Source organism: Melozone crissalis, unplaced genomic scaffold, assembly GCF_028551555.1.
Source record: "Melozone crissalis strain CALT ecotype California unplaced genomic scaffold, PUWL_Pcris_2 ptg000017l_1, whole genome shotgun sequence".
Lineage (NCBI taxonomy): Eukaryota > Metazoa > Chordata > Aves > Passeriformes > Passerellidae > Melozone > Melozone crissalis.
In genome coordinates this window covers 14275059-14297104 of record NW_026535795.1, presented here as the reverse complement: position 1 = coordinate 14297104, position 22046 = coordinate 14275059, and the positions used below count along the sequence as shown (strand labels likewise).

Sequence of the window (22046 nt, the reverse complement as noted above, 5' to 3'; positions counted from 1 at the left end):
GATGCACATCAGTTTGCCTTTTCTTTGCTTTTCTCCTTCTACTTCTCCTTCTCCTTTGCTTCTGCAGAGTGGGTGCAGGCAGAAGCCAAGCACATCTCTCACCAAATTGCCCTGCAGAAAGAGGCCACTGAAAGGCAGGAAGAGGCTGTGGCTCTCCATCAGGAAGTGGCATCTCTGAGGACGAAACTGGAAAAGCTGGAGAAGGAAAGGAAGAATTGGTGAGATTGGTGCTGGTGAGATTGGCAGATGCCACAAAGTGCCATTTCCTAGCTATGTTTTTGGACCTTGTGTTAACTGTTCCAAGGAGCACCTTTTCCCAGTTCAACTTTTGTAATTGCATTCTTCTGAATAAGGAGAAGATGTTGTAGTCATGGCAAAGCCAGTTAATGCTGAGGCTGCTGCTGGTTTTCCTCCATGCTGGGCTTCTGCGAACTTAAACTTTTAGTTCTCAAAGACCACACTATCCCTATTGACATTGCAGGGTTTGGGGAATTCCTGGTGGCCAATCCCATGTTCAGATTTCTAAATATCTGGATCTGGAAGGAGGGGGGAGAGTCCCAAGTTTGCTGTTAATAGAAAGGTGTTTGGCCTTGGCCATCGGAGAGCAGCCAGTGGGGAGAGAGGAGAGGAAAGGCAAGTGCTGATCCCCAGCAGGACGTGTGCCTGCAAGGGGAGAACTCATCCTGAGTGGCAGCAGAGAATGACAGACTGATGTGGCCATTGCTGCTGCCAGAGAGGGCAGTGGGGCTCTGGGGGATGGAGCCATGGAAACTCTACACAGGAGAGGTGGGAAACCACTGCTGTCAGCCCAAGGGCAGGGAATGAAAGGCTGGGGCTGTTTGCTCTTCCCTTCCTCCCTGATGGAGAGCACATCCTCGTGGCACTGCCTGAATCCTGCTTAGCGTGCACTTGCAATCCTGGCTGCAGTTCTGGCAGCTCCTGCCCAAAGGAGCACTGGAGTGGAGCTGCAGGAGGCCAGGGAAGGGCAGAAGGGAAGCTGGGACGGGCTGAGTGAGCTGGGAAAGATGCAGCATCCAGGGGGCCCCAGCAAAGCTCTGCAGCATCCTGAGGGGCAGAGAGAGAGGGGCAGCCTGTGCCTGCCCCTGCAGCAGGAGTCCAGATCTGGTATGAAAAGCAGAGGGAGAGAGGGAATGAGTGACCCTTTTTCTCCCTGTTTTGGCAGCATGAACGGGAATTGTACCAGCAGCAGATCAGATATCTGGAGAAGAAGAATGAAATGCATTCACTCAACATGCAAAGTCAGCAGCAATGATTCCAACCCTTGGACTGTAAAAAGGAAACCCTGCAGGAAGAGCTGAAGCCTGGGGCTGCTGCTTTGAAGGATGGAAGTGAGAGAACTCTGCTGGCTGCCCTGACCAAGGGTAAAATTTCCAAAGGGGCTCTGCAGAAACGCTTGGCTTCCTGAAGGGACAGACTTGTATCCAGGCAGGCACTGGCATTGGTATTCAGTAGAAGAAGAGAGAGAGACCTGAATTGTCCTCTGTGCCCAGGAGAAGTGGTGAGCAGGTAAATTGGGCTTTGACTGCCTCTGCACAGCCTCAGGCTCCTCTGCAACTTGGCACCTTAGGCCAGGCAGTGCTTTGGAGACCTCTGCTTGTTCCCTTGCCTCTCCCTGTCCCTGCTGTGGCCCAGCCCTTTGTTTGTTCTCTCTCTTGTGGCAGCCCATGGCTTTCACAAGGGCTTTCACTGCGCTGCCTCCCTCCCTGGCCCCGTGTCCCTGCACACACACACTGGCCTCTCTTGCACAGCCTCCAGCGAGAGCTTTTTGCCCCCAGTGTGGTCTGGTGCAGTTCAGGGTCTCAGAGCAGGGATCTCCTTCCTTGATGTCCAGAGGTGCTTTTGCTCCATGTTTGCTGACAGCTTTCTGTGACCCTCTCTCCCATACAATGTGAAGGTGGAACCTGAAAGGAGAAGAATCAGAACTTTTAGGAGAATGTTTCCCCCAGACTACTTTACCTTGCCTTTCCCCAAGTCTGCCCATCAAAATCTGTCAACTTTTGAAATTAAGAGTCCTCCAGTAGCTCAGAGGAGCAGCAGCCTCTGTGTTGAGGCACAGCCTGTGGAGAAAGGGGTCAGTGGCCTAAATGTGTGGTCTGGAAATCAGGGCTGGGTTCCTAAATCCCTTTGGGAGTCTCTGTAATAGACCTGTGGTGGCTGAGGGATGTACGTGGGAAGGGTTTGGCAGGCTTGAGCTGGACTTGTTGATGCTCTGAGCTCTGTTGTGTGTGGGAGCCTGTTCCTTTCCCCTTGCCCAAGGGCAGAGTGTTGGTGAGGGCTGGAGTTGGAGGCTGTGTGTGCCCAGAGAGCCGGTACCGTGGGGCTGCAGGTGCTCCTGCCAGCGTGGGCTTGTCTGAGCGGGGCCTTGTGCCTCTTTCAGGTGTCCCCGCTGCAGTCACAGCTGGCCCAAGAGCGACAGCACCACCTGGAGAGCTGTGCAGGGAGCAGGCAGGAGACACAAGGTGCAGAAGGGACCTCCTTGCTTCCTGAACGTCTCAGAGAGGAGCCAGGCTGCAGCTGGATATAGTTTTAGACTTAGTCAGTAGTTTATGTTTAAAGGATAGTATAGGTGTAATTGAACCTTTATACAACTGTGTTCCATAGGATTAAGGATATATTTATAGGAAAATAAAGAGTTTATTATGATCATGAATAAAGTAAACTATCTTTGTCAGGGCTATTTACTCCACAGTGCAGAGACTTATATCTTCCAGTATAGTGCATTATGTCTGAAGCAACATTGAAGCAATTCCAGTCCAGCCAGCAAAACCAAGTCTTAATTAAAGATTGATACTACTCACCCAAACCAATGACTACGAGCAAACATTTCTCTCAGGCTCAAGGCGTGACCTTGAGGAGCATCCTCACTCCAGGGAGGAATCTGCAGAAGGGAGACATGTGCCATGAAGCACTTTGGTGAGGGCAGGAGAAAGTTGCCATGTGTGGAGCTTTTTCATTTGTCCTTAGGAAGCTGCAGCCTGTTTGTTCTCAGAGTGACAGAATCTCAGGCTGGGGGAGGCTGGAGGCACCTCTGGAGGTCACCTTGCCCAGCCCCTGCTCCATCAGGGCCAGCCGGAGCCGGCTGCCCAGGATGTGTCCAGGTGGCTTTTGAGTCTCTGCAGGGATGGAGACTCCCCCAGCTCCCCGGGCACCTGCGGCAGTGCTCGGCCACCCTCCCAGTGCAGCAGCGTCTCCTGAGCTCGGAGGGCCCCTCCCGTGGGTCACTCTGTGCCCGAGGCCTCCGGGCTGTCCCTGGCCCTGTCCCCTCTGCAGCCTCCCCCTGGCTTTTCATGCCCAGGCATGAGATGCCCTGAGCCTGCTCTGCTCCAGGCTGGGCAGTACCAGCTCTCTCAGCCTCTCCTCATGGCAGAGACGCTGCAGTCCCTCCATCAGCTTCATGGCCCTGTGCTGGACTCTGTCCAGTCTGTCCCTGTGTCCCGTCCTGGGCAGCCCCGCTCTGGGCCCAGCACTCCAGGGCTGCCTCACTGCTGTGGAGCAGAGGGAAAGGATCCCCTCCCTCTGCCAGCTGTGACACAGCTCCCAGTGCAGCCCAGGACGCTGTTCTGCATTGCTGCAGGAGCACATTGCTGCCCCATGGGCATCCTGGTGTCCAGCAGAACCCTGCCAAACTTCACGTTTCCAACTGGGTGGCCCCCAGCAGTCACCGCTGCCTGTGGCTGTTCCTTGCCAAGGACAGGACTCAGCACTTGTCATTGAACTGTCCCCCTTGTTGAACTGTCCCTCTGCATGGCAGCACTTCTCTCTGGCAGATCAGCCACTGCTCCTGGTGTGTGGGAGGGCACAGCCTGGCCCCCTCACCCAGTTCAGTAACAAAGGTGTCAGGAAGGACTGGGCCCAGCATTGTCCTTCCAGCATCCTCCGCTAGACTCTGTGCTACTGATCACCAGGGTTCCAAAAAGGTAGAGTCTGTACAAGGCATCTTTGCTTGTATGTACTCATTCAGAAAGAATTGGCCGGATTTACAACAGGGATTTCTGCTCCATATCTTATGTGGGAAAAATGGAATGATCCACGCTCCCTCTCACTGGTGGTGGGTAAAGTGGTCCAGGTGGCAGTGGATGTCACCTGCACAGGAACTGTGCCAGACTGGTGTGACATACTGTGGGAAGGAGCACTCTGAGGGAGGTAAAAGCTGGGCTGTAGAGATCATTCCAAGACTATTCTGCAAGCCATAGAAGGCCGTGTTTTGTGAAGATCAGGAACAATTCCTAGACAAGGGCTGAAGCTGCATACATCTGTGAGTTCCTTTACCTCCTAGCTCAATTTCTCCATTAATGATAGCAGATTGTCCTGGTTGAAAAGACAGATGTCTTCCAAGGAAGCTGGGAATCTTCCTGGAATGCACAGATAGCCCCCTCCCTCCAAATCATTACAACTTGAAAATTCCGGGCCTCCAGGCAAAGATATGGGAAGAGAAATATCAGTTCTTCACTAGAATATAAAGATACGTGTATACAGGTGAAGAAGAGAGAACAAGCAGCAGTGCCCCCAAAGCAATGCCAGACTCTTCCCACCCGTTGGGCAGTTCTGCCTTTGCTGTAGTTCTGAGCACACCGGGCAGAGGGCGCTGTGAGCTGAGGCGGGGCAGAGGGGCTGCAGTGACTCTGCCCTGGCTCCAGGGGGCGCTGTCGATCTTAAATTCTAAGCTCGCATCAACTCACAAATTTTTTTTTTTGTTTTGAATCTACTATAAATCTCTTGTGCACTTTGGTAATCATGGTTACTTAACCTTGTTACTTTCCTTGGTTTCTTCAGGTTGGTCTGCACGGCAAGTACTGTTCTACTAAAACAGATAAATAAGCATAGTAAAAAGAGCAATCCTCCAAGTATACACACAGCGAGAAAAACGACCTTTTCCCATACATCCTTTTTGAAAATCTCTAGGTTCTCCCACCCACTGGGATCAAGTGTAGGAGTTTGATCTCGATTATTTGCACATGTTAATCTTTTTATTTCGTTTGAAATGTTCCTAATAATTGAATTCTTTATTTTTAAAACTGCCTGGAGCCGGATTACTTTGTTTAACATAGATATTGAAATCCGAATTTTACAATCCGGGCTTTTACTATTTTGGATTTTCTCAATTTCTATTTCACTTTCCCGGTTCTGTTTATTTTCTCCCAAATCATTATATATAGGAACTCCCAAATTTGATCCAGTTTCTTTGGGTAATAAGAAAATTGGTTTTATCACTCCAGCAATGCAGCTGCCAGACGAGATCAAACCTAGGGGTTTAGAGCTCCCCTGAAATGTGTTCCAAAAGGGGTTTATCTCCTTTCCAGTACACTCATATAAATACTTGTAACAAACAAGTTTTCTTACCATTTTCACCATTTCTTTGCTTTTTACTAGTTCTGCTGAGCTTGTTTCAGCAGCATCACATTCAAAGCACAACCAGGCTTCCCCTATAGGGCACTCTCTTAGGAGTGGCTGCCTAAAAGTGGCAGTATTGTATGCTCTCCAATACACTTTCTTATTTTTCTGTTAAAGGACCAATTGGGAGGGGTTGACACAATCAGGGTCAGAACTGATGTGGACTCTCGACAAGGAGCTCACTTCCTCCTCATAGAGGGGTTGGTAGCATTCACTGCACGGCTCAGCTGGGCTTCCCAGAGCACCACCAGCAATCAGAGCCATCAGTACTGCCCTTCCCAAGAGTCCGGTATGGGTCATCTTGCACAGCCTGCCCACCCGGCCTTGCCTCTTGGGGAATTTTACTGAGGAGAAGCTTCCAAGCTCTTTAGAGTCCCTTCTACCCGCTTCTCTGGTTAAACCTCTCTTGGTCTGTTCCCTACCAATTCTGGTTTCCCCTCCCAGGGGAGTGCTCTGTAGAGGATTAACCTGGAGTCTTTAGAAATAAATTGGGGAACTTAACCAGAATTACTTATTTACAGTCTTAAACTTTTTACCGACATAGTTTACACATAACAGTTTTGAAACCTTTTAAACAATATTAGAACTCTTGATACCAATTTTTTTCCCACACAGTTCAGTCTTTTTGACTCTTCCTTCTGAGAGTCAACTTTAAATCACAGTATACTCAGGTGAATTAACTTGTGAAGCAGATGAATCCTTATCCAGTGCCCGGAGGTGAGAGTGGTGTGGACTCTGGCCCAATGCCAGAGGGAAAAACTGGGAGTCTGGCCCAATGCCAGAAGGAGAAAGGGGTGGAGTCCGGTCCAATGCCAGAGGGAGAATGGGGTGCAGTCCGGTCCAATGCCAGAATGCCAGAGGGAAAAAAACCTGATGTTGAATCCTGGTCCAATGCCAGGGGGTGAGAGTGATGTGAGTCCAACCTTTTTCTTTTAGTCTGCACAGTCGAATTAGTAATGAAGAGTACCTGAAACGGGCTTTCAAACACAGGCATTAATGGTCTGCTATTTAATGATTTTATCAAAACTCAGTTTCTCTGTCTAATGTTATTGCTTAACTTCTCTTTTTCCATAGAATGTTTGAATGTTTCTCTCATCAACTTCTACATACTCTGTATTTTGCAAGGAGTTGTATTTCTGTTAGCTAACTTAACTCCCAAAGTACTTTTATTCTCCTATTTTTTCTGTGTATTTAATTCACTGGTTTTCTGTTCTATTTTTCAAGATCTTATTTATCTCTTGCTTCTGTTTCTTACTTTCACTTAGAGCCTAAATATTTCTTTCAACCCCTTACACTTAAATTTTTGGGGTTTTTTCTTACACCATTCTTCTACACAATACACTTCCCTCTAAGGAAATGTGGTAAAACTTATAATGCACAATCTACATTACCTCTATTCTAATTTGTCTATATTCACTCTCACACATTCCTTCACACCCTCAAGACACAAACTGGATCCTTATTGCTAGAAAATCACGGGTCCCTGTAGCCCCCCTCACCCTGGGGTTGGCCCACAGGTCTCAGTATCCCTGGGCCTCTTGGAAGGGCCCTGACTCTGGTTGCCTCTGGTGCCCATTCAACTGTGAGGCTGTCTGCTTGTCACTCACACTCTTACAGCTACAGCTCCCTCACACACCTGAGGAGAACTAGTCTGGTTTGCTGGTCACACACACACTTCAGTCACAGCCCCGACCTGCCTGGGGAACAGTATCCTGATATTGCAGGTCACACACACACACACACACACTTCCACTGCCCCCTTCCCACCTGCCCGGGAAGTTGAGGCTGACTTTGCTTGTGACTCGCTCTCACACACAAGACAACAATAAGGTACCTTTTACTTTCACATCACTTATTACAAGTTAAGTATTACTGGCCAGTTTTGGTGCTACTGGATATTCTTTCTACCTAGCTGGTTTTTGTCTAACTTCAGATGTTTTTCACTATTCTATACTATACTTCTTAGTACTTTGTTGAGACAGGACTTACCTGCTCCTGTATCTACTCAAAAATTCAAATTCTTCATTTAGGGGGCCCACCTCAAAGTTTACCAAGGGGCTCTTCTAGATGTTGCATCGGGTCCCCTATAGTGTAAAGCCCCTGACCCTCTAATCGTCACCTTTAAGGATCTTCCCTAAATTCTCTTGTTCCCTGGCTATTGCAGCATCGAGACTGAGCTTTCTACAAAACCTCCTGATGTGTCCTGCCTTTCCACAGTAAGAGCAATGTCGCTCTCTCAAAGGGCCTTGGGGTCTCTCCATCCCTCTTGCACCTGACAGTACTGACCTATCCTTGCCTCCTCCTGGTGGTGGACCCGCCCACCCTGCACTTTCTCTAGCTACAGCAACCATGATCTTAGCCTTGGCCTTTGCTTTTTCTTCCTCCCTCCTTAAATACACCTTCAATGCCTCTTTTAATAATTCATTAATGTCCTTCTCTTGCCAATCTTCCATCTTCTCCAGTTTTCTCCTTATATCAGGCCAAGATTTGGTAACAAATTGGACTTTTAGCAGCATTTGACCTTCCGGGGTGTCTGAGTCTATTCTAGAGTACAACTGGAAGTTCCGCCTTAGGCGATTTAGCCAAGCAGCAGGAGCTTCATCTTTCTCTTGTGTACCCTCAAACGCCAATTGGGTGTTAGCTCCTTTGGGAACTGACTCTTTGATCCCCCGTATTATCAAAGACTTATATTCCCTCATGGCCTTCCTCCCCTCCTCCTGGTTAGGGTTCCAGCTGGGCTCCGTTAGTGGCAATTTCTGTTCACCTGATGGCACCTGGGGTCCTGGATGGTTATCTTTCTCCCAAGTTCTTATGCCAGCCGCCCTTATCATCTGGACCTCTTCTGGGGAAAATAATATACTCAGGATGGAATTCATCTCCCCCCAAGTGTAGATATTTGGACCTAGAAATTGATCCACTTGGTTGGCTATGCCCACTGGCTCCTCAACTAAATGCCCCAACTCTTTCTTGAATCCTCTCACCTCAGAAGCAGTTAGGGGAGCATTCACAAAGCCAACACCTCCCGCTACTCCTCCCATAGGAACCTCTCTGAGGGGAAACAGTCTCTCCGCCTTGGAGGTCTTGGATCTGGTGCTGCAGTATGGCCCATCTTCAGATGCCAAACTACTTTGAAGGGCATCTGGGTTACCCTGAACTTTCTGCCCATCAGCAGGTGTATTTGCTGATAGCTGTTTATCGGGCAAGGAGGCATTTGTGTCCCAACTAGGAGGAGGTAAAGGGACAGCAATAGGAGGGGGAGAAGAGCCTGAGTGAATATTAAGCGGAGCTGGAGAAGGGGTGGATAATGCAGCAGGTGGAGTAGGCACTTGTGGTGATGCAGAAGGAACTGGAGGGGATACTGGGTTTATCATAGCAGAAGCTGAAGAGGTAGAAGGAGGAATTTGAGCAGGTGGTAATGAGATGGCAGCCGGGGGAAGAACCGGACCTGCCATTTGAGGTGCTTGAAGAAGAGGATTATAAAGTGGAGGGGCAGAGGGAGGCAAATAATCCAGGGGGTCCCATCTTTTACTAGTTCTATCATCCCCTCCTTCATTCCCCTTTCTTCCTCTGTACCTTACAAATTCGCACCCCTTCATCCCCAATAGCGCTCTTTACCCAGCAAGATATATACAGTAATTGCTCAGGATCCATATTGCCTCGAGCTGTCAGATAATTATTTAATTGTTGGCACATCCACTTATCCTTTGTCCCACACCAAGGCCATCCTCCTTGCACCTCTAATTCTGGCCACACTTCCATACAATAATGGATCATTTTCACTTTATCTAATCCCTCTGTGGCCTCTATAGAATCCCATTTTACTAACAGTTCTCCTAAGGGACTATTGGGATGCATATACCTCAGTCTCTTGCCAGTCTTTTTACTATTACAACCTCCCATTTTACAGGTCTCAACACTAAAAAGTCCCAAAGGTGCCTTAACTGACCGTTAATTTCAAAAAAACCCTTGTTTGAGGAGCTTCAGCCTCCTCCACTGAACTTCAAATTTCTGCCTGATGCTCAGGACTTTATACTGAAACAACTGCCCAATCTCTTGATTGCCCAACTTCCCAACGTCACGTCTTACATCTATCGGGACTTGAACACACGAAGCCTCGGCCTAAGAATCCGGGTCATGCCTGACTCCCTCAGTCAGGAAAAACAACTGCCTGATTTTTAGTTTGCCTAACCCACCAATTTTTAGGCTTCACTGTATCAAGACTTAAAAGCAAACCACAGCCTCCTTCGCTGGGGTTTGTGCCTGACTCCCTCTGTCAGAACTTACTTTGCCTGCAGGGCCTGTGAAACACCCGAATCCTTCTCGGGACTGACAAATCTTACTCGGATCCTTCTCGAGACTTACAAAGGTGCCTGACCTCCCTCTGTCAGGACTTACTTTGGGTGCGTGCCACTCAAACATAAATTCCCTTCGCACGCCTGAAGGGGGGGGGGGACCCTTTATTCCCCCTTGGGAGACTCACTCACACTAATTCCACTCGCTTCCCCCTGTTCCTGGCCGGGTTTCTTGTGAAAAACCGGAAACGCAGTACTAAGGGGTCCACTCTCAGGTCGAGAGTCCGGCTGCCAGCCCGCATCTCACTCACACACACATGCGCACGTCTCCCACTCCCGCCACCAGATTTCTCACCAGTCCGGTGCTCCGGTGCTCCTCTGCGTCGCTGTCCTGAGCTGATCTCTCTGGTCCTGGTAGCCAGCTGTCCTCTGAAGATCCAAGATGGCCAGTCCTGAGTCCTCTTGTGGCGTGGCTATCCCGGACGAGCCCCCAGCTGAAATAAACAGAGCCAGGAGACTTCTTCTCCTTTTTAATGCCTTTATTAAAAGTGATCAGCTCAGGATTGGGCGGCTCAACGGGTCTGCAGCGTCCCGTCGTCTCCCCAGGCGACTCAGAGGAGGAGGATATGCACAGCTCTGTCCACCAGGGGCAGAGCTGGGGGATCCAGTCCTCGTGGGAGCCTTTAGGGCGTGGTGTCCCCGCCAGATGTTACTACTTTTGCCAGCTGTCTTAGCAGGCCCTCATCTCCGGGGGCTACTCCCATGGTCAGGGCGAGAGGCTCCGAAGGTGTTCCGCATCTCTGCAGGCTCAGCACTCGGGTCCTCACGTCCAGACATCACTCCAGTCTCTCAACTCTTATTTGGCTTGTTGTTTTTGGGGTTTCTTCGTGGGTTTGGAGTCAGGGGTCCCACAAAGCATTCTGGTCCTTGGAGTCACTTTGCATAACCCCTCCCCTCTAGGTCTCTTCTCCTCACTGTTCGGGAAGGTCCCCACCCTTCACTGTATCAGGAGAAGGGCCATTAACTCGCCCCAGCCAGGGCTTTTACTAATACAAAAACAACCATTAACGACAACGACCTGAAATTACCATAACACAGGCAGCAGCCCAGCAGTAGTGGTAACTTTTTTCTCACAGAAAAAAATCAACTGAATTTTTGTTCATAACATTGGCATCTCAATTTGTCTGATATGGTGGGTGACGCACCTCTGAGGTGGAAATTGGTCCTTGTTACTCTCCTGCCTTCAAGAGTTCAACCACAGAAGGATTTTCAGACAGTCCAGGCAAGAACTTTCATTTGCCTAACACCCTCTGCCTCCACAGCAACTGTTCCAAAAGCCCACCTGAGTCCTTTTGTGTCTTTGAAATAACCACTCCAGAGGAAATCTCTGCCCAGAATAGAGGGGCCGCTGGGTCAGCCACATAGAATGTTTCTTCCACTCTTTCCCAGTCCAACTCACCTCAGCTTCCAGCAGGGACAACTGCTGGCATCCCCTGTCACGCCAGCAATAGAAACGGGTTCTGCCCCCACATGTCCTGATGGGATTGGAGTACACTGTGCACCAATGTCAACAAAAGCCTTGTATACCTATGGCTCTGCTGTGCCAGGGATCCACACAGCCCAAAAGACACAATTTTACCTGGCCTCTACCTGGCTAGAGACAGGGCCTCTCTAGTCCTGGCTACCGTTCCCTCCCTGGGCATATATTCTGGATGTTCCTTCAAGGGGATCTGACATATCATGCTCCCTTCTGTTATACCTGGCAGCTTGGTCACAGGAAGCTGGGGCTGCATTCATTTGGGTGGAAATCCCTCTGTTAGTAGTTTCCTCCTTTAGCTTGCATACCCATGCTGCTAGGACAGACATGGGTTTTCCATTCCACCCTCTCATGTCTTCCCCATGTTCATACAGGAAGAACCACAGGTCAACTCATGTGGTGTACTCCCTCTCCCTAGCTGGGGATGTTGGGCACTGACACTGAGGCCTCTGGTTTTGTTATAGATGGATAATGGGATGATTGTCTCTGGCAATTCAGGGATGACTATTGCGTAAACATTAAGAAAAGCTTTAATGATGTATAGTTATGTTATTGTAGTTTAGATGTCCTCTGTTCTCCCCATAGTTCCCTTTTCCCCCTCCTGTAGTGTTACCATCAGACAGCCGGGGTTGTCTAGGACAGGTACAAAGAAGGCTGCACATGTGCCCCTTGCATGGGGCAGTTGGGAATGGAAAAGCTTGGTGCTTAGGGGGTGAGGCATGGCAACACCTGATCTCCAATCCAGTTACATAAAGCAGTCTCCACTGATAAATGGCAAAGAAGAGCTGACTGACAGACCTTGGGAGGGGCCAGGGCTGGCTGATGCAACCCCCAGGGGTATAAAAGACTGAGCATCCATCTTGAAGATGAACCTGCCACATGGTATGCACGAGAACAGTCCCCAGCGCTGCGAATTTTTCTATCTATAGTCCATTTTTTATATTTTTGTCATGGTTTAATAAACCTTTTTTAAATTTTCAAAGCAAGCAGTTGTTTTTCAGAGGTTTTCACCGATGTCATATGGGAACTACCCTTGCTTATCTCCTTTCTCATCTTCTCTCTGAATTTTTCCTGTTCATCCTTGAGACTCAACCACAGCAGAGACATGAGTGTGTATCAGGCCATGGACGAAGGTCTCATCATTCCTGAGCTTGCTTGCTACAGAACTCACTGTCTCTTGGTTGTCCACTAAATGCATTGTTCCCATGAAGCTGGAATATTCCGATGGCCCATGCAGTGTAAGGCTCCAGCCCATTTGCACTGTGCACCTGACCTTGTCAGGGTCATTATGCTGTCCATCCCTTGCAAAATGTTTCTCCATTGCTGCCATTTGTCTTAGTGTTGGAGGTCAGGATTTTTTCTTTTTTTTTTCTTTCTCTTAGGATATTTTCTCTCATTTGTTGCTAAGAGATTGATACTTAAGAGAACAAAAGATGTGGCTGAGAGGAGGAGGAGGCAGAAGGGGAGTGTCTTACTGTAGGGGTTTTCTCTTGGGAAGGGCAGGGATACCACAAAATTGAGGCCAGGGGGTGAGGGGCCAGGCTCTGCTCCTTTCCCTCTCTCGAGGTCAGAGGAGGGGCAGCCTGGAGGATGTTATGAGTAAAAAAAGAGTTACACATTTTTTTTAGAAGAAATGTTGCTGAGTTACAAGTTGAGTTGGGAGCTGATTGCTGGCCGAGGAGAGTTCTTTGTTAGCTGCATGTTGTAACCACCTGTTAAGTGTCAGTCGTTAAGCCTCTTTTGTTGAGAATTCCCCTTTTTGTATCAGTACTGCCCCGCCTAAAGCCAGGTTGATGGCCCTTCTCGGACAGTGCAAGGAAGAGACATCAGAGTACATGCAGATAACCTCAGATCCAGAATGCAACAAGAGAGGACCCCCACCAAACTTACCAAAAGACCCCAAAACCAACGAGCCAACACAGAATTAAGAGATCAAAGTGATGTCTGGACGTGAAGAACAAAGTACAAGAGCCTGCAGAGACGCTGAGACCCATTTTTGCCCCTCGCCCTAGCTAAGGAAGGACCCCGGCTAGAGGCAGGGCCCTGGGAGGCAAACCCAAAAGTTGTAACACCGGGTTTACCACACTGCTCTCGTGAGGATAGGATCCCCACAGCTCTGCCCCCTAGGGGACAAAGTTGCTCATTCCTCCTCCTCCAAGGCACTCCTGGGAGCGATGACGGCGAAACCATGGACCGGTCAAGCCTCCCAACCTTGAACTGATCACTTTTAATAAAGGCATTAAAAAGAAGAAAAGATCTCCTGCCCTGTTTATTTCAGAGGATTCTCTGCCACTATAGAGCTTTTGTCCTACCACTGCTTCTCCTACCATGGCTCGCTGCTGCCAAGGTTCCTGCTGCAGTCCATTTCCCCAGCCGGAGGTGCAGCGGGCCCGGCCGTCCCTGAGGGTTCCAAAGGCAGCCCCTTGTGCATCCCTTCCGCCAGCCCGGCCGCCATTGCCGTGCGCAGAGAGGCGGCCGAGCTCGCGCCACAGAGCCCCCTGCAGCCCCGGGGGAATCATCGCCCCGCCCTGCCCGGCCGGGAGCCACCAGCGCCCCTGCCGGCTGTGCCCGGAACTGCACCGCAGGGGAAGGGGCCTGCAGCCGGGACAAGGCTGGCCCTGCACCTCTGCGTCTGCTCGTCGGTGCTGCCGGGCTTGGGGTTGGTTTGCCACGTTATACACACACACGCTAGCAAGGAACTGCTATTCCTCTTCTCCTGTCTTTGCCTGAAAGCCCCATCATTTCAAAGTTATACGAATTTAGAGGGAAAGGGGTCATATTTTCCATTCTAAGGGAGCTTCCTGCCTTCCTTGGCAGACACCTGTCTTTCAAACCAAGACACTCAGGCACTGGATCCTTTCCTTCCTGGTCTTCCAGGGCTTTTTATGATGGTGTTTCTACAGGCTGTCCCTGTAAACAAAAATCTCTCCTTCATTTGTTATAAGCTGCTCCCAGAGAGAAAGGGCCCTTAAATTTTCATCCTTTACCTCTTTTTCAATTGCTGCAGCAATTTTTTCCTCAAACTGCAGAAAAGGCTCTTTAAGACCTTGTCTTATAGTTACATTTCTTGGTTTTGGAGCTGTCATTTCCATTGTTTTAGTGATAGGACTCATACCTAATTGTTGAGCCTGTGTTAAAACCAGGGGATCCCATCATGCCTGTAAATCTGGATTAGAAAAAGGCCCTTGACCAAGCAAAACATCAACTCCTACAGCATGGCGAGGGTCCTGCTGAGGTAGTTGCATATTATTTAAAGCTGTTCGCTCGGCTAATTGCCTCCAATTGTCTTGAAATATTCCATGCTGCACTGGTTGAAACAAAACTGCAGCCAAATGCACAATATCATAAGGAGACAGCAAATCTGTATTAATAATACTGATTAATTGCATTGCTTCAGCAGAATTAATACCAAATTTAGCTACTTTAGACTGAAGATCGTGCACAACCTTCCATGCAAAAACCTCATAACTATCATTTTGTCCTGAATTAGGAACTGTTTTAAACACAGGAAAAGCCATTTTACCATTAGCAATATCCATATCAACAGCATCTGAGCCCTTTGGTGGGCCTATTTTCTCCACTAAATCCCAGTCTCCTGTCTCAACTGCTTTCCTTTTAACATATTCCCAACACTGAAAAGAATGACAAACAGTTACAATAACATTATCAGAAGGCAGAGTTTTTGAAACACCAAGCTTATTTCTATTACCAGTTTTACCAAGCTTATTTCTACTACCAGTTTTACTAAGCTTCTCTCTATTACCAGTTTTACAGCAATCAGAAGTATGCATTAATTCAGACCTTTTAATCCCTGTAATTTCCTCATTGTCACTATCAGAATCAAAAGTCAAAGGAGGAAAAAGATTTAATATTTCCTTATGTTTGTGCAGTTCAGAATCAGAAGCAAGCAAAGGAGCAGATGGCTCAATTTGTTTCTTTTTTAAGGTCATCTTAGCCAGCCACTGTGCCAAGGACTCAGAGCTAGATTTAACATTGAGTTCAGCTAGTTACTCTGTGGGTGAGGGGTACATGGATTTAAAGCCTTTTGCAGACAAACACGAAGAAGCCTTATCAACTTGTTGCCCATTTCCCGTAGCAACAGACCCAGCAACAGTCTCTGCAGAAAAAATCCCAGCAGAACTCTCAGGCTGAGCTTCTCCCCTTTGCTGCTCCCCAGCAACTTCGAGTTCCTCCTCCGATTCCCTTTCTACCTCCTCCAAGTCTTTTTTATTCTGCTCCGCTTTCCACTCCTTTAAGGTGTTATAAAGCAACCTCCCAGTAGAAGATAAATCTGCAGCTGCTTTTTCCCCATTCTGAATGACTTCCCAGAGTGTTTCTCCAACTTCTTTCCAGGATCTAACACTAAAAGTAGTAGTTACATCAGTCTTAAAATTTTGAGACTTTGCCCATATTAAAATATTACGCAGAGCATAGTCTGTAGTTTTAACTCCTTTTCTTTTGAAGAAAGTTTTCCATGTAGATAAAACAATCTGTTCTTCACTTGTTAAATGATTTCCCATTGTTCCAAGCGGCTCACCTCTTTTCCAGGTGTCAGAATCATATCTGGACTGATAGCTGCAGCCCACTGCTCTCAGCTTTACTGGGCTCCGACCTCACTGCCCCTCGCCTGGCAGTTCCATCATGCCAGGTAGGCACCAAATGTCACTGTTAAGCTGGATGTGACATACATACGTGATCAGGGTCCAAAAAGAAAAAGTTCTTTTTATTCTGCATGTTCTCCAGTTTATATACTCTTAACAAAACGTGCTCTTAAGTCATTAACTACATCACAATAACCTATTATATTCATTGGTGCAAAGCAATAAGCGTCAATATCATTGGCAAAAGTTTTACAGAAATTTAATAAGGCACGTATACACATCTACTTAGGCATGTGGTCTAGCTACAAAAAGTTTCATGTTTCTTTTCTAATCGGTTTCCATGCTGGCGGCGTTGTCTTCTTCCTTGCTGTGGATACACTCAAAAATCATCTATTGTTATTTCTTCTACTAACTCAGCTTTGCCTGCAGGCCAGCTGTCAAGGCCCTCCATATGCAAGCTATTCCATCCTCCCCTTCTCGACTCTCTAAATTCTCCGCAGCTGGGTGCCCCCAGTCCAAAGCCACTAATCTCCCAGCAGACATCTGATATAAACCTTCTAAATATATTCTCTCATTTCCCCTGTCTGTCCACTAGTTTACTAGTTTACTGAATTCACAAACTCTCACAAGTCGAGCCCAAATCACTGAAGCAAAGGAGTTCCTCCTATCTGTCTGTCCAGATTGGATTCTCAGATCAAAACTACCCCTATTATGTTTACAAACACAAACCCCGTACCTAAAACCACAAGTGAGCCCTTAGCAAAGTCTTCAAACAAACCAGTTTAACGACTTCACACTCAACATGTGCTACACTTACAACTTTTGGCACAGGATGGCAGCGTTGCCTCAAAAATACACCACAGCTCCAAACATGACTACATCAACACACTCTTCTTATTCCCGAGGGAAACACTTCACACAATCTAACAATCCAAATACATTACACTAAAGCACTCAACTTCTATTTTTCAAATTCCGCAAACATAAACACCCTTTTGCCGTGAACACCGGCTGTTACCGTAAATTCCGTCCCCCATAACTAAAACACAGACACACACACAGTCACAGTGGAGAGGGGATTTTATTAAGGATCATGCACCCCACTCGCTTTGTTTCAGTCACCCAAAAAGGGAACCGTGGGCCCAAGCTCCCACTTGCATCATGCTAACAGCATGTCTCAACAAGTGCTCTCACAATTGTTTTCACTGTCAGGACACATTCACAACAGCACAACCACTTTAGATTTGCCCTTATGACTGGTAGCCCCAATTGCTACCAGACTGAGCCCTCTACGATGAAACAAATGGCAAAATCCTCTTCTGTCAGCAACAGAAGCCCAAGCTCTGTACAACAGTTCAACAAATCTTTCTGCTGACAACCAGATTTCAACTGCAACTTCAGTCTGCAAGCACACTACAGAGGCACAAGTTGTGCACGGAACGTCTCCCACGACTTACCAAATGGCCTTTCCTGACCAGGCGCATGCCTTACAGACCACTGCGTACAACTGTTAAATTTTTAAACATACCATTTTGTCCAGAGTTTTAGTAGTCAGGGGTCCTTGTCTGCTGCTGGATGAACAGTCTGGGCAGCAGAGGCTGCTTTTCCAGGAATATCCCTGGGGTCATCCTGAGGACATCCATGTCCTGAGCTGCTCTCACAGCCGAGCAGAGTCTCCTCCTGACTTGGCTCGCCAATTGAATCGTTAGAACCGAAAATCACGGACAAAGACTCTCTAAACTCATCCAAGTTAGAAAGTGTTATGCTTATTATGCAGCAGGCGGCACTGTAGGGGTCATCCCCAAAATGCGTGACTGCGCCACACAAGGATTTTTGGCCTCTATTTATTTCCCAAAATAATACATATAGATAACCATAACCCCAGCACCTCCTATCCCCGCTTTGTATTAAAATGAGTTTATTATTCCCTCATGCCTGCGCAATTTTTCTCTTGAATTGGGTGGGTGATCTCAAACTGGATCAGTGGTCCCAGGGATTAAGTCAGGAAAGCCTTCGTCAGGTCTCTGGGACCCTCTGACACAATCCAAGCCCCTCTGCTTCATGATGGATTGACATAGAGTCCAGGTGATGAGCATTGTCCTGGTTTCAATAATGGTTCCTACAATGGTTCACTTGCTCTACTTTCTTCCACAAATCAGTTCATAATATAACAGTTAGCTTTAGCTTAAGCATCTTATAATCCTTAACCTATCGCTGGTGTATCTAACTTCAATGTGAATTGCCTCTAAATCTGAGCTGAAATCTTAGCGCTTTAAAATCATTATTTAATTGGTTGTTGCTGCTGTCTCTGCCCCTTTATAGCAGTAGATATCTATATCTCACTGTCTTTGTTCCTGGACCCCTCCAGAGTGTCGGTGAAATAAACTACCACTGGAAACCAATACAATGACACTCCCTGCCTCTGCCATCATTGATAACCAGCTGCTGCGCCTGAGTGTGGTATTTGCTGCGTGCTTGGTGGTGCGCTCTCCTTGTGGGGACACTTTAGGAAGATTGCAACAACCAACCATCAGCCCACACTGCAACATGCACCCTCCGGGAGCACTCTCCAACTGGCAGAGGAGAGGAGCCAAAGGGACGAGCACTTGCACCAAGCCCTGCCATACCTGGACAGCCCACAGGAGTCCGTGGGCTCTGCTACCTGTGCGCAGCAGGGCTGCCTTGGCCAGAACACACACTCCCATTTCAGGCCCACGTGGGGCAGCAGTGTCCAGCAGCTTCGGGCTGATCCCCTTGCTCCCGGCTCCCTCCTGGCCATGGCCAGAGCCGGCTGGCATGGCCCTGCCTCGGGGGTCTCCTCGGCTCCCCAGAGATCCGGGATCTGACCGTGCCTCTGTTCCTCTATCTCGCAGCCCTTGAAGACAAGGCAGAGGACATCAGCCCTGCCACCAGCAGCCTGGCTCTCGAAACAGCCTTTGTCCTCTGGGATGTGGAGAGAGCTCCGGGCTCCATCTTGCAGAAGGTGCAAGATCAATTTCACAGGGCCCACAAGAAACGGCCTTGTCTCTGGGGCCACAGCTGGCTGTGCTGCTGGCGCTCTGAGGAGAGCAGATTTGAGAGGCTCTCTGTCTGCTGGGGCCATATGAGTCAGGGGGGATTTTTCTTTTCTTAATGATTGTTTTATTCCTTTTTTATTTCATTCTTCTTTAGGATATAATGTTAGAATATGTTCTAATACCCAGACTCCCAGGAGCTCTCTTTGGTGCCCAGCGTCCACAGGGCACGGGGGAAGAGGGGAAAACGGGTCCTTATGCCAAGCGATCAGCCCAGGTGTGCAGTGGGGAAGGGAAAATGTCCACAAGGCCCTTGGCCTTTGGTGGTTCTGCTGAAGCCTTTGTGCTGGCCACAGAGCTGCTGGGCAGGGGCCGGAGCTGCAGGGATCACTGCCAGCCTGGTGCCTGGAGATAGCCACAAACCCTCCTGCCCAGCCAGGAAGGGCCATCTGTGTCCTCCTGCCCGTGTGTTGCTGGCTGCATTGCTGAGGCCTCTGAGGTGCCTCTCGATGCGGCTCCTCGGGGCTGCGCCGCTACTGGGCACCTGGGCCGGGCTGGGGGAGGCCGTGAAGGGACAAGGTGCTGCGGAGGCTCTGATGGGACAAGGCGCTGGGAAGGCACGAGGGCCCTGTGAGAGGGAGTGGGTGGCAGGAGGCTCCAAGGGGACAGGAGGCCCCTGAGGGGCTGCGCTGTTGGGAAGCCCTGAGGAATTGGGTGTCAGCCTTGTTCCTGACAGCCGGCTGCTCTGGCGCTTCCCCAGAGAGGCTCCCACGCCTGGGGCAGAAGCCCTGGAGGCTGGGCCTCAGCAGGAGGGTGGGGACACCCCGATGTGCCCAAACGAGGCTGGCTGGGGACACGGAGGGCAAGGGGGCCCTGCCGGGGCACGGTCACTGGGTGCTGCCAGGGCAGTAGGCAGAGCAGGGCTGGCGGCCAGCCCGGGCCCCCGCGGCTGCCCAGGCCATGGTGCTGAGGATGAGGCCCTCCTGACACAGAGCTCTGGGCCCAAAGAGCTTCTGCCTCCATGGGCAGGGCGGCGATGTCTCCTCGAGCAGGGCTGCTGAGTCGCTGCTGCCAAAGCGGCTCTGGACGCCACAGAAACAGCACCAGAGCGTGCACAGGAACAGCAGCACCCCGAACGCCGGCAACTGCTCCAGGAGGCGTCTGCACCAGCCGCCATTCCAAAGGGGCCATGCTGTGGGCACTATTGCACGTGGTTTAGCAAAAGGCTTCAGCACGCTCGGCCACAATGGCTTTCTCTTGGTTTACCAGCCTCACAACAATGCTTGGCAGCTGCTGCTGCAGCCTGTGCCCCTGACTGACTACAATGGCTGTGCTTGAGGGCAGACTCGCCTTCCACAGGCCAGCATCCCCAGGCAGCAGCACTGGTGCCATTGTAAGAGGGAAACAAGGCTGCGCTGCTGCTGGCATTCCTCTCCTTCGTGCAGGCGCTTTAAAAACACATGCATGAGCTTCGAACCTTAATCCTGGACTGGCTTGGAACAAAGGAAGCAGCAGGAGGTGCTGAAGTAAGGCAGGCACTTGTGGCCACCATTCAGGGCTCGAAGGAAGCACTTTGGTGTCTGCTGAGCACATGGCTCGCTTAACGAGCTCAGGCTTGGCTGCTGGAAGATCCTGCTTTGCTCTTGCTGGAGCCCATTCCCTACCAATGCATGGGCTTCCATCGTTCCTGAATGAAGTCTGCTGGACCTGTGGGCAACAAGTCTGTCCTGTGTGCACCTGACAGCAGAAAAGAGCAGGACATGGCTGCTTCCAGCACTTGTCTTGGCTGCTCCTTCATGGTGCTTGCACCACCATCAGACACACAGAACACCTTCTTCTCCCAGAGTTATCCCTATCCTCTGCACTTCCCCGGGTATCTGCCTTGATGTTCACCGGGGACCTCCCTGTTTGTGGCCGTCCATTGCCGTGCTCAGCAGGCAGCCAGTTGTGTTTGCACGGGAGCTGCCACAGGAAGACACACAGTAAGTGGACAGTTGAAAAGCAGAGGCTGGGCCAATTCTTTTTCTTTCCGAGTGCAAGACAGACAGAAAAGCACAAGGAAACATGACAGTGTTTTGGTGGAGTCTCTTTGTCCTGTGAAATTCTGCAGCTGCTGGTCTTTCTGTGCTACTCCTAATCCCTTTCTTGAAAAAAATCATTCCAGGAAGGGGCAACATCAGCTGACACGTACCAAGTGTTGCCACCAGTTGCTCCAGGTGCTCCTCCCAAGAGGCCCTGTAGGATGGAGCACAGCCCCCAGTGCACGTTGGCTTTGGCTGCCCTCTGGCAGAGAAGCCCTCTCGAGGCACAGGTCTCTGGGGCAGGAGATGGGCACCAGCGCTGCCAGGGCTCGGGGGGACTCTGCTTTGGCAGGGACTCTGCCACACCTGCTGATGTCAGTGCTCCCTGGGCCCCAGGGCTCAGAGCAGCATTTGTGCCCTGGCTCACGCGTTCCTTGTCTCTGTCACACAGCCACACTTAGCACCAGTGTCACTGAGTCCTGTTCAGACGATGTCTTTGCCTTTCAGAGTCACTTTGCATTGGCATGTGGGGCACTGATTGGTAATACATTGTGTCCAAAATTTCTGCCGGACCCCTGTGGAACCAAACCCCCACCCCTCTGTTCAGCTATGAGGGGTGCAGATATGGGTGCTCCCAGGAAAAGCATTGTTATAAATACATATTATAATATAGACTTTTTGCAAATATTAAGATGGATTCTATATGTGTATTAGAATAACTTTTCTATAAAAATATAGAGTTTTTTCAGTTCTACACTAAACCTTGACATAGTAGGTAAATGGGTGATATAATATGCCTGTGTTAAACTGCCTGCTTGGTTGGGATAACATTCAATGAACATATGATGGAGACCCCTCTTGCTGACATGCCAGTTATCAGCACTGACCATCTGTAGAAAGAATGGACCAAAGCCCAAACAGGAGATGATAACAAGGGTGAGCTCAAACCACAGCCACGAAATGCACATGCTCTGAAAAGGTGGACCTGAGGAGGAGCCATGCTAAACAATTCTTGGAACATGTAAACTAGCTTGGGGAAAAGTTTAAATATGCTTAATTGGTTATGACTATGCAGTAGGCTAATGCAGTAGAAAGAGTATGTAAAGGACATCTCTGAAAGAGCAGGTGTGCTCTTGGCTGAATGCCAAGCACCTGGCCACAAAAAAATT

At 49.3% G+C, this 22046-nt stretch overlaps 1 protein-coding gene across 1 annotated transcript in view; it reads left to right on the top strand.

Annotated features, from left to right (window-relative positions):
• Positions 1–22046, top strand: part of LOC128936176 (centrosome-associated protein CEP250-like) — a 45739-nt gene that overhangs the window by 13036 nt on the left and 10657 nt on the right. Inside the window, exons 15-16 of the mRNA XM_054274926.1 lie at positions 68–218; positions 2399–2480. Of these exons, the coding sequence (XP_054130901.1) occupies positions 68–218; positions 2399–2480 (233 nt within the window). The remainder of the gene's footprint in view (positions 1–67; positions 219–2398; positions 2481–22046) is intronic.